Here is a 12,312-nt window from a genome sequence, read left to right as displayed (position 1 = left end):
TTACATCACTGACAGTGCACGCGGAAACGAAAGTACGTATTACCCCATGTCGCGAATATTTGACAGTAAACTGTTTCTATTCACTGGTTGACTCAAGTTTGCGCATTGAAATTTTCGACAAACTTTTTTCCACGCGTTACTATTTTTTTTCCTTCACAAGGTTGGGTATTATGTCACAGTTGTTAGTTATCCTTTGGCAAGAAATATACTGGCGAAATTCATTCTTATACTTATACCTTTAACGCGTTGTAACTTTTGTTTGAAAAACCTTATCTTGTCTAAATTTAATGTTTTTTCCCGTTTTAATCACAAACTTCTCATAGTTACCTAATAAGCTTTTGCCCGATTGATACACAATTTTGGCAAGTTGATCAAGGTGAGTCTTTGTTCATAATACAGCAGGTCGAGGACTTAGCGATTGATGACTTCTTTTAGGCATAAAATAGCATCCTCTGTGTAGGAGCTGTAACGACTATTGGTAATTTTAAAATTCTTTATATACAAGTTGAATGGGTCATTTGTCGGCACCGAAGTAAGTCAAAGTCTTATAAGAAATGCTTTAATTACATGGAGTCATAGAAAATGCTGCCAAACCATCTGGTCTTCAAATTAAATTGACTCTACCAATTGGGATTGACTCACCAAAAAGTTGAGTCTATTTCGCTTGGTGAAATAAAAATACCGACACAATTGCATTAAAAAACAATCACTATAGCTGCGAAACTTTGAAACGTTATGGAGCGCATAAAAGTTGGGGAAACACTTAGTGAATGAGAGCCAAACGCGCTGCAGCTACACCATTATTACAAGGCGTTAACTGACTGCGGGCTCACAAGAAAGTGAGGTTGACGCATGAGGATAAAAAAAACTATAAACTAACCAACCGTATTAGGGAAAGAGGGTGGGATTCGACAGATTTGAACTACCATTGTTTATTTGTTTTTGTGGTTTGGAAAGTAAATTTTTTATGGAATTTCAAACTATGCGTGATCAACAGATGTTCTATATTAGCAAGTAACATAGATACATGATTGATACTTACATAACGTTTGACTGGAAACTTGTAGGTTATTGAACTGCTCAACTCAGGCGATTAGGAATCATGTTCGCGATAACAGCATTATATTAGTTGTCCGGAAAGAAACGCACGTGCTTAGTTTATTCAGCAACTGGGAGAAATGACCGGCTCGTCTTCTTGTTATATTTCTGTTTACTTTCCAGGCGGAGATAGGACGCCTTATCGCTCGTGCACATAAATACTAAGGACCGAATTTGTCAAAAGCCTAAATACATAAAGATTGTTAATAAAAGTATAGTAAAAGGTTTTCCATAATTTACATTCACATTTAATATACAAGGCTATGAGTTCATTCGTGATACACACGGTAAATCTCTTTACCAGAAAAACTTGACAACCAAAAACCTTTATTGTCTTCAGACTTAAATCAAACGCTCTTATAGAGTTAGACTTTGGACCTGTTTGCTCAGACAGAGTTGCCTAGAAAGCATAAAAGGGTTTTATTGAAAAGTTAGCAAATAAGTCTAACTGAGCCGGTAAATCCAAAATGGCAAACGTTGCCAGGCAATGTAAAATATATCATTACAGCCAGGTTATGTGACAATGTTAAATTTATTGACCTTTCCCACAGACGAAATATACTGAAAAACAAATATCATTTCTTTGGTCGAAAAAATATCTTGTAAAACCAGTTAAGCATATAATCTGGCCTACAGGCATTGACAATTATGGGTTTTATGTTATTTTTGCTGGGGTTATTAGAAAACTCAATAAAACGCAAGATACCAGACCCATTTGGGCATTTGGGTGGTTCTACTGTTTGAAAGACTTGATAACTTAAAAACGTAAACCACGTTTTGACTAAATTAAGCATTATTTTAAATTCGCCCTCTTGCTTCATTTGATTGATCAAATGACAATTGTGTTACGGAAACACGGTGATATATTCCGTTTCATGTTTTTCCACAATAACCATAAAATCGGAAAAGTTTTATTTTACCGAGAAACCACGAGCTTTTTTGTACTCCATGGCGATCTACAGTAATAAATGGCGTCTAACTGTATCGTTTCATAAAAAATGTTCTGCGGTTCACGTGCGTGCAAAAAGTGACTGTAATTATCGGTATGCTGGAAATGCGCACCTTTTATGGAGCCACAAACTGGTTTGAACATTTGCTTTTTTTACCGAACTTGACAAAAACCTCAAACCTGCCTAACCACCCATTTGCAAATCTTATTTTTAAAGATAACATTGTGGGCGGTTTAAAGTTTGTCTTTTTTCACAAAATCTGTTTTGCATTTAATTAGATACTTGCATGAATTTTTGACATTTTTACCTTATCAAGCTAATTGTGTTGTTCTGAAAAAGTGGAAATAATGTATAGTACTAATCCTTTGCACTCTAAATTCGTCAAACCCACATTCCCATGCGATCGTTTAAGGTTTTTTTTATGCTTTTCTCTAAAGGCTAGAAGATCCGCTAGTCAAATCTAACCACAAACCTGACATCACTATATTTACACACTGTTACAATGTTAATTACTGTCAAAATGTATTTACAAACACCAAAACAAGCCTGTAATTCTTTGGTAAATGCTATCAAACGATGAAGAAATCTCATGAACCACACTGTAATTATTAATGTTTTTAATACGTTGAACTCGTTTGTATAAAACTTGATAGTTACCAGTCGTGGTCAGGCAACGTAGGCTATGTGTTTTAAATGAGAAAAGTGTGGGACATGTGTCAGGTTGTCAATGGTTAACGGGAGAGGTATATGGCATTTCATGTGAGCATGACTATAGTAACTATCACTAATGCATTTGAAACTAATATTTGCTTCTGAAATCATAAAAACAACCCTTAAGCTTTTGGTGCATATCCATGAAAAAATACCCGAACTTGGTTGGTTGGACTTGGATGTGTGGAATACTGGGCTTCTCCTCATGCCCTATTTAGCGGGTCAGTGCATTTAATCCTGTGATGTGCTTGCAATGCGCGCTTGACATACTTGGCATACCACACACAAACCCCGCGGGGCCTTCGATCAATCCACCCACATTCCGACAGGATCAATGCTTGACGCATTTCTGCAGCTTTTGGGTGGGGTAAATTACATTCTACCCATAGTTTTAAGTCAATTCACCAACTGTTTTCTTTGTTGTCTTTTGTGACCAAAAGATTTCAAGCGTATGTTTCGAAATCTGTTAACCTTCTTCGATGGAATCAGAAATTTAAGAGCGTAATCGTCGTGCCTAATTATAAACACTTATTAATTATATCAAAGCAAAATTGGTAAATGAATTGTCGGCATTATTCAAACTAACTGCGTGAATTGTATCACGTTTTAATCTTTGAAATGACTTCCGATTTGTAAAAACAACTGACCACAAACACCACTAGGCCTACAGAGCATTAAGTTTAATAACCAGCATGTCGCAATGCAAGGTTAGGCCTGCACTGAGTTTGTAAACAGTTCACAACATGAAAACAGGTACACAACACTGATTTGGAACTTACACGGCTATTACACATGTCCCAACGGATGTTATATGTGGCCCGTATAAAGACATTTGTATTCTGTTCTGTGAAAGGAACAGATGTATCAATTCGCCGCCTTATCGATTTCGGTGACCTAGTTCCTAGACTCGCTTCCATTTTTAAAGGATTCGGCCAGTCTCGATAAACGAGCGAAATGACAAAATGAAACTAAAAAATTGAACAATATTTGAAACAAAGCAGAAAATCTGAAAATAATTTTAGTCCCTTTTCTATATGTGTTGAATTTAGCAGGTGCTGCGTAGCTACAAGCCCAAAGTTTTAGGCCAGCAAAGCGGAAGTGGTATGCGGAAACGTTTTTGGCAAGCACCAAGTAGGCCTTTCCAATATGTTGAGTAGTGAGAAAAACGTGCTTGTGACTTCCTGTGCGTATAAACACTTCCCCTGGGGCATTTGTTTCTTGTCATTTTAAGTTTAAGTTGCGTCAATTTACACTGGGCTAAGTGTCGAAATATTTGTTTTCAAACAATAAACAGTTTTGTCAAAAAAGTTTCAACAAAGCCTCAGTATAAAGTTAACTGTGTGGTGTTGAACCTTACAGCCGTTATTATCATCATCACAAAGTGACGCCTTGCTGATGAACTAAAGGCGATTTCCGCTGTCGTAAATTCGTAATTACAACTAAGGACGTGAATCATTGTTTACCCTTTAGCTTTTGAACAAACGAAGTCATTTCTGGCACCAAATTACCAACAGGAAAAGTTGGAAGTCTAGCTTACAGACAAAAGTTGGGAGTTAAAGAGTTTTAGGTTTACAATTCAGCACATGTCCAAATGTCTTCATATCAATTGTATAAAAACTGTTTGTGTTGTTTAATGTCAAGTAGTAACGTAGTGAATGTGCATATTTCATAATTTATAAAATTACGTTTTCAAACGATGTAAATTTTGCATGACGCACGTTGCGAGACATCCGCTCTCGGTGTACAGAACCCACTACCCAGTGTTCACTCGCTCCAATTACGTCACCCTGCCAACGCGACGCTGATTGGTCGATACGAATGTGGCGTGATGTTGTGACTTGTGAGCCGCTGTAGTAAAAAAGTGCCGGGCGGCTGTGAAAAAATGCGACTAAGTTTCTCCAAACAAGCAACAACAGTTTAATCGCAGACTTTTCGCGCATTAAGTTGCATGCAGCAATGTAGTTTGGTCATGCAGTTTTTCATTCTAACTTCGCTGGTTATTGAAGTAAGCGCCGAAATTTCTGGTTTTTGTTTGAAGCTTTCCTTCACGGCATTTGAATGAAGGGAGGTGCCGGGAGAAAAAATTCGAGTGATTCACGGCGTCACGATTGTGGCGTGAGTATGACTCGAATGTGTTTGCGTTCCAATGTTCAATATCGACCTTTTTCTGTGGCCGTTTAGTCTAGGGTTTTATTCGTAGGAAACAGCAAAGTTTACATTAGACAGCTATGGAGAGGTTGTGACAGTGTTAGGGGTTAAAGGCTTTGTGTTTAAATTTAGTGTTATAAAATAACTTCTTTATGTTAATTTACCGTTTTAAAAAAAATGATCCTGTAATACTTCAAAATTAGTGGACAAAATGCTTTAGTTTTAAACTTAATTGATGGTTGTTTATTTTAAATTTCAGAATCATTTCCTGACAACTGTTATTTAACTTCTGTTACTGCTACCCATATTTATTTCCTCAAGTTGTGGCGAAGAAAGGATTCTGTAAATTTGTAAAGAAAACTTCATACACAACCTACTTCAACTAACTTCAACAATATGTTGTCCAAAGTTGTCTTTGCACATGCACTGGTTCTTTTTTACCTCAATTTGCTCTCACCAATATTTGCACAATCAGCGGTAAGTTTTTATTGTTTGTTTTCTTTCCACTCAAAGTTAATGCAACTGTGTACTTAAGATGTTCCAGTATGCTTGTTTTGATGGTTAATTGAGTGCTTGACAAACAAGAAGTCCCTGTATTACCAATATTACTCTTCCGGCAGATTTTGTATGAAGTAACTGACATTTTTATGTCCCATACAAGGCACATTCATCAGAATAATGGAGTCCTTGTGTTGAAATGTGTTTTTTAAATGGACACTTATACTTTGTTATCGTTGGTCACATTTATAAATACATTGAAATATATTTTTATAAAAAATCTGTTTGTAGACCTGCGGCTCTCTTCTTTCGGGAACTTCAGGAACTTTTGAAACTCCAAATTACCCTGGAGATTACCCTGAAGATACCACATGCAAATGGGTAATTGAGGTTCCAACAGGCTCCATTGTTGAGCTAAAATTTACAACTTTTCAAACCGAGTCATTGGAGAAAAACTGTGAAGAATCAGATTTGGTTCAAATATTTGATGGCAACAGCGAATCCAGTCCTGTTCTACACTCCAGACTATGTGGAAGTAATATTCCAAGGGACTTTGTAAGCACTGGGAATTCCATGACAGTTGTTTTCAAGTCAACAGAGGATTCATTTGGTGAAAAGGGTTTTGCTGCTACATATAGTGCTAAATCAGGTGAGATGAACTTCAATGGCACAAGAAATAAAATTGTATGTTTTTACATAGATATATTAGTTTTGCAACACATGTTTTTCATAATAATGTATCGTGCATAATTGGTTTGTTAACTTAACAGAATCAATTGAAATAAAAGCCAAAAATCAATCATCACAGTGTTAAATAGAACAATGATACTAGACTCAAGTTACTTACAAATATTTTAATTGTTTTTCATTTTTTTTAGGCAGTGAAAAGCAATGTGTAATAAACGAATGTGGTGGACAAATCGAGCTGGCCAGTTCTTGCAAATTAGTGTCCCCTAGCTACCCAAGTGGTTATGCTGCAAACCAAAACTGCTCTTGGACCATTATTGCTCCAGAAGGGGCAAATGTTCAAGTTGAGTTTAAAGAATTAATGCTTGAAACCCTCAGTTCCAAATGCTCCAAAAACAATGTAACCCTGTATGATGGAACCACCACGCATGACAAAATCATATATGAACCTGTTTGTGATATGGAGGACAACAGTTTGGATGGGGAAGTGCCAGTTTTGTTTGAAAGCACAGGTAATGTAAATGGTTTATGAAATTTATCTTATAGCCAGATTGCTTAAAACAAAATAATATGCTAATATACTTTAAACAAAAAACTTATTGGATCATATCTAAGTATCAAATAATCTGTTTGCAGGTTCCAAGATGTTGATTCAATTTCGTACATCTCAAAGTTCCACATCTACAACTGGATTCTTTGCTGACATAAATATACTGCTGCCAAGCACTATATCCTCTGCTGCAGTCACTTCTGCCAGCACTGTGTCACCAACTACATCTTCATCCAGTCCTACCACTACCACCAGTACCACAAAAGAGTCATCCACCACCACCACCACCACCACCACCACCACCACCACAAAAGAGTCATCCACCACCACTTTGTACAAAAAGATCAGTTCAATGTAAGGGTCTAGCTCCGTCTGCACACATATTTATATCAGTTGCAACTATTTTCTGAATTACTTGATAACATACAATGTATTAGCAATCAAAATTGGTTGACTGTAGCTGGTGGAATTCCTTTTTTGAAACAAGGATCTCAGCCCCCCAAAAAACAAAGTATCTTTTTAGTTTAACTGAAATCAATTTGACTAAGTAGTGTTTATTGATTGTATAAATGGAAAACCTGAAGGAGCACGCTGACTGTGCTTTGTCCATGTAAAGGTAGCTGCAGGTGATAAGTCAACCTTATTTGGAAGGACAGTTAAAAACTGCTTATGGTCATTACATGTTGTAAGAAACAAATTTGGTCACCGAGTCATAAAAGACAGACAAACAAGGCTAATTTGTTTATAAGGCGTCATCGCATTGTGTTTTAACTTTGTGTTTCACAGGAAGCCTTCAGCGAACCCCACAACCGAAACAGTTTCAGTTGCTTCATCACCATCAGAGGAAACTGTTACCAGCCAAGCCTCTGTGAAAACACCAAAACCAGCAACAGAGCGTTCAGATGCCAAAACCACATCGACAGATAAAGCAGATGTCCCAATTGCAAGCAACCCTGGTATGCTTTTTTTAATACAGCAGCACATTCACTTTGTTAGTGTATTTTCGCTTTTCCTTTTTAGCCTTGTTGCTATAACCACTTGAAACCCTTTGTTTATCTACTGTTGTACCACGGCTGGGACCATGCTTGGTTTCGTCCATTGTTAAGCACGAACCTGATATTGAAAGTCATTGTGATGGGTGTCGACTGTAGACTGTAGTTGCTGGGCAATAAGCTATCATGATATGCCTGGCTGTAAATTGTAAACCTTGATACCTATATCATAATGAGTGAAATTAAAATTTTGTTGTGTATTGATTTCAGCTGCAGTATCTGGATTGGTGATTGGTGGTATTATTGGTCTTGTCATCATTGTCTTTGCAATCTTGCTCATAGTGGCCTTTGTTCATTGGAGAAGGCAGAACCATAGGTATGATGTCTTTTATTTTAAATAGGAGCACATCCGTGTTAGTACTGTATTCCTAAACCACATTTATTACATTTTGGTTTCTACTTCTGCACAAAATCAAATGTATGGTTTGAGTGACAGTCTGTACATTTAAGGTTGCTCATATGACTGCAGAGCCCGGGAAATGTTAATCAAACAATAGTGTTGTGAACAGGATGTAGATAATTGCCCATATATGAGCATTTAATTGTTGCTGGGCTGTTACCAAATATACCTGTTGGAATATAATGGCTGCAATATTTTGCACTCTTTGCAATCCTATGGCTTGTTTTGGTTTTAAGATTTTGCAAGCCATAACCATTTCTGATGTACAAAACTTTTGTTTGGATATATAACATACTGTGTTAATTTTGTTCTAATGTTTTTGGTGAATGGTAGATATTATATAGTGTGACAACAACATAGCAGAAACAAAGAAACATGCATCAGTGTAAAGTCAATTAAGACAAATGCTACTGTTTTGCCTTAACTGGCCAGCACTTCCTGACAATGCATCACGCCCATCTGCCACATCCCGCTGTCAACCTTCCTTCCTTAAGTAGATTACTACTAATCAGCATTGGCTTGTGGTTAAATGCCTTAATGGCTGCAAAACACCCTGCTTCAAAATTTTGAACCAAACCAGCAACACAATATTTAATGTCCATGTATGAAATAAAATTTTTCCTTATTTATAATTTTGTTGGTCAATCCCGTAATGTAATGAAACAAGGTTGACATATATCAAACAGCTACCCGAACACCTTATGTTAATGTTGTTGCTGTTTCATTGGCCTTCAGTATCTGATGTGATGAAATAATGTGAAAATTTAATATAACATATGATCAATAGGTGTTCTTTCTGCTGTAGACGATGTATTTCTAAATGTGCTTTGCTTTTAATTTAAACTTACATATCAAATTTTCAGATTTAACATCAGACTTCGTGAAGAAGATGCACAAAGTGACGTCAACACGCTTATTTCCAACACTGACTCACGCGAAACTGTCTACAAAGGAAAAAAGTATGGCAAAATTGTAAGGATTTCAACTGCTGAAGAGTTCCCACTATAAATCCGTTTTCCTATATTTTATGAAGTTCAGTCTCTTTTCTGCAGCAAAAAAACATCGTCAATTTTTCACAAGTTCCAATTAAATAAAAAATGAGTAGCATTGATAGATTTGTTTATTATATCCAACCCTATTTATTTATCACTTCAATATTACCCTTATTCTGCAGTTGGTATTTTGCTGTTCTTTATTATTTCCTGACATTAAAAAAACTATTTTGTAAGTTTTGTTCCTAGTAAATGCACAATATATATACACACATATATAAACATTTTTTCTTTCTTACATGTAAAAAGTTTTAAATATTGGGACAAACATTTTGTAACAAGACTATAGTTGCTAAGTGTTTTTCTCCCCTATTTTGTTGTCTATTTTTTTCTATTTCACATTTCTTTTGACATGATTCGCCACTACCGCATGACATAACACACCTTTTCTAACCGGGTTTGGTTAAACCTATACAACATGCAATTGCAATGAGCTATGAAAACCATCCCCGGAGTGCCTGTCTGTTAATGACCTTCAAATTGGAAGTGAAACTCTCATTTTAAAATTCCGCTCTGCATAGCAGGGTAACACTGTGATTTGCATCCCAAAATTATCTCTTAAAATCAACATTTTGCCACCAATACCACGCCACTGTGGTACATCTGCATGCCCTGTGAAGATCAGTGGTGGTACATTTTCTTGTTTATAAATGCTAAAAAAACAGTCGACTCTTCTGCTTAAGGCCAATTGTACTGTGCTAATACTTGTACGATGCACTTGTGTTTTGTTTTGTGTGATTGCTAACTGCTTGCGATGAGTCGTTTTTCTTTGCTTAATACATCAATGAAATTACCGGTATCAAAATTTTGGTACCAATTTTTTGGGGGCCTAAACATCTTCTATTAATATAACAGACGGTAATTTAAACTTTATGGCTGATATAAATCTGTTTCTTTCTACGGCAAAAAAAACGTTTTTCGTAACTCTTTATTGAATTTGCTGCTTTTTGTGTTGTGTGTGGTCTGTATGCGCGAATTGCTGTTTTCGCGGTTGTTCAATAAAAGAACCACCCAAATTGCTCTTTGGTGTCATCAAGCGGAAAGATAATGCGAGTCCAATGAAAAACTTTTATTGCCGTTTCGTCTTGTCTAAATCATACGGATAGTACACAGCAGTAAAAGGGATTTTTGCAAATATACTTGGCTTCAGATCTTAAACACATCTGGTTGCTACTCAAGGTGTTGTCTGATTGGTTAAATAAGTCAGCTAAGCTAATTGGTTAAGAAGTCACGTGACCAGGAAAGCCTGCTGTTGTGGATCGTCAGCATTTTGAAAATATTCCACAGCAAACAAAATGTGTGTGCTAGGTTCACGTTGTTGCAATAGCAACATACCAGTTTTCGCAATGGATGTGGTTCCCTTTTGGCTGACTTACCAACCAGCCTGTGTGGTATAATTGCTTCGTAGAGAGCAAGCCCTGGGAAAGCTCTAGTCGTGGGTTTAAATCCCCTATCTGGTTGGATGTATTTTGGCCTATGCCTTGCCATTAGTGGAAATACTTCGGACACCCGCTTAAAACGGTGTGGTCCCTTCAATAGGCTTGGCGTATAGCAAAGTTAACTTTCATAACACAAGTTCAGATGTACTGAATGTATATATAACGTACGTGGCGTCTGTGAATGAAAAATGGAGTAAAACTGGGTCTAATCTAAATCTATTAATATACCAATCATCTAACCCAGGGCTACTCAAACTTTCTTGCCCTGCGAACCCATTTTAAAACAGAAATTTCTACGCGACCCCTTGATGGGTATGATGTAAAAAAATACTGATATTTTATGTATATACAATCTAATGGCGCCTAAAAAACCTACCGTATTTTACGGACCATAAAGCGCACCCGATTATAAGGCGCACTGTCAATAAATTGCTTTGATTAGTTTTTTGTTCATACATAAGGCGCACCGGGCTATAGAACGCAACGTATTTTAAGGAGTATGGGTTAGCGTATAAAGCATGGTTACCGTATAATAGTATCGGTACTGGATTTGAGTGTAGGCAATAAAGCACTACTTGATCCATACATTAGGCGCACCGGCTTATAAGGCGCACGATCAATTTATGAGGAAAAAAAGGATTTAAATTGCGCCTTATGGTCCGTAAAATACGGTAAATTAATTTCTAACTTGATACACAGATTGACAGTCTTAGTTTTTATGACGTCATAATCTATATAGTGACGCTTGTGGTATCTGCTTTTTCGCATTGTTTGCACACAATAGGCGTAAAAAAGTCTGGCGCATATGGCAACTAGGCTGATAATACTCTTTTAAGTTCTGTACGCACGTATACAATAATGTACGCACGTATACAATTTATTGTGACTGACATAATAACCCATAATGTTTCGCGACCCCAATTGGGGTCGCGCCCCACAGTTTGAGAAGCCCTGATCTAACCCACAGAAATGCTGACAGTTAGGGATATTGGAGTCAGTGTGAGGGTTTGCATCTACAACAACATTGAAATTTAATCTTAGTGTTAAGTAGGCTACCACCCCCCAACGCATGTTAGAATATTAACTGAAAGGGGGTATCTGAGATTGAATTATAATGTTATTGTTATGTTCAACCCTCACCCTGACCCTAATAGCCCTAACCGTCAACATTTGCAAAAGTTTCATACATTTTATACAAAGACTGCGTATTTTAGAGGACTACCCTATTACAAAAGTACCGGTGGCAACGTTTGTCCAATGATAATCATCAGAATCTTGTTTTTTGTTTTTTAATAATTTTATAAAAGTTCACATTTTTTTCAAAAATTGTAGGTTCTGCTCTAGACCAAAGGTTGGCAACCCTTTTGCATGCGCGGATACAAAAGCAGTGATATTGCGGAGGCGGGCCGCAACGATGCACATGCAATAACAAGAGTGTATGCAAACTCAACTTTAACTCGTTTTTATTCGATGTAAAAATGTACAATTTAAGTAGTAATACAACTTTAACCTTGAACGGGTTTGCTTAGAATACTAATAACCATGCCCAATCACACATAAACTTTAACAAAACCCAATGACACAGTTCCACTTCCAAGGCGAGCCCACAAACACAAAATATTGTTTTTAAAGTGGTCGCGGGCTGCTCAAAAGTTGGTTTGCCGAAGGTTGAACACCCTTGTGCTAGAGCAGCTAGACGTACTACTTCAAGTTGTAGCATGTTGATT

At 36.9% G+C, this 12,312-nt stretch overlaps 1 protein-coding gene across 1 annotated transcript; it reads left to right on the top strand.

Annotated features, from left to right (window-relative positions):
- The first annotated feature begins 4,677 nt into the window (after positions 1-4,677).
- LOC145239352 (procollagen C-endopeptidase enhancer 1-like) lies at positions 4,678-10,165 on the top strand. The gene is made up of 8 exons (XM_080102660.1): positions 4,678-4,874; positions 5,167-5,384; positions 5,697-6,054; positions 6,284-6,604; positions 6,729-6,996; positions 7,429-7,598; positions 7,905-8,010; positions 8,958-10,165. Exons 2-8 carry the CDS (start codon positions 5,304-5,306, stop codon positions 9,100-9,102), a joined length of 1,449 nt encoding a protein of 482 aa, XP_079958786.1. The 5' UTR covers positions 4,678-4,874; positions 5,167-5,303; the 3' UTR covers positions 9,103-10,165.
- The last annotated feature ends 2,147 nt before the right edge of the window (positions 10,166-12,312 follow it).

Source organism: Phallusia mammillata, chromosome 1, assembly GCF_965637545.1.
Source record: "Phallusia mammillata chromosome 1, kaPhaMamm4.hap1.1, whole genome shotgun sequence".
Classification (NCBI taxonomy): Eukaryota; Metazoa; Chordata; class Ascidiacea; order Phlebobranchia; family Ascidiidae; genus Phallusia; species Phallusia mammillata.
The sequence above is the reverse complement of the archived record's forward strand: the minus strand, read 5'-3'. Positions and strand labels throughout refer to the sequence as shown.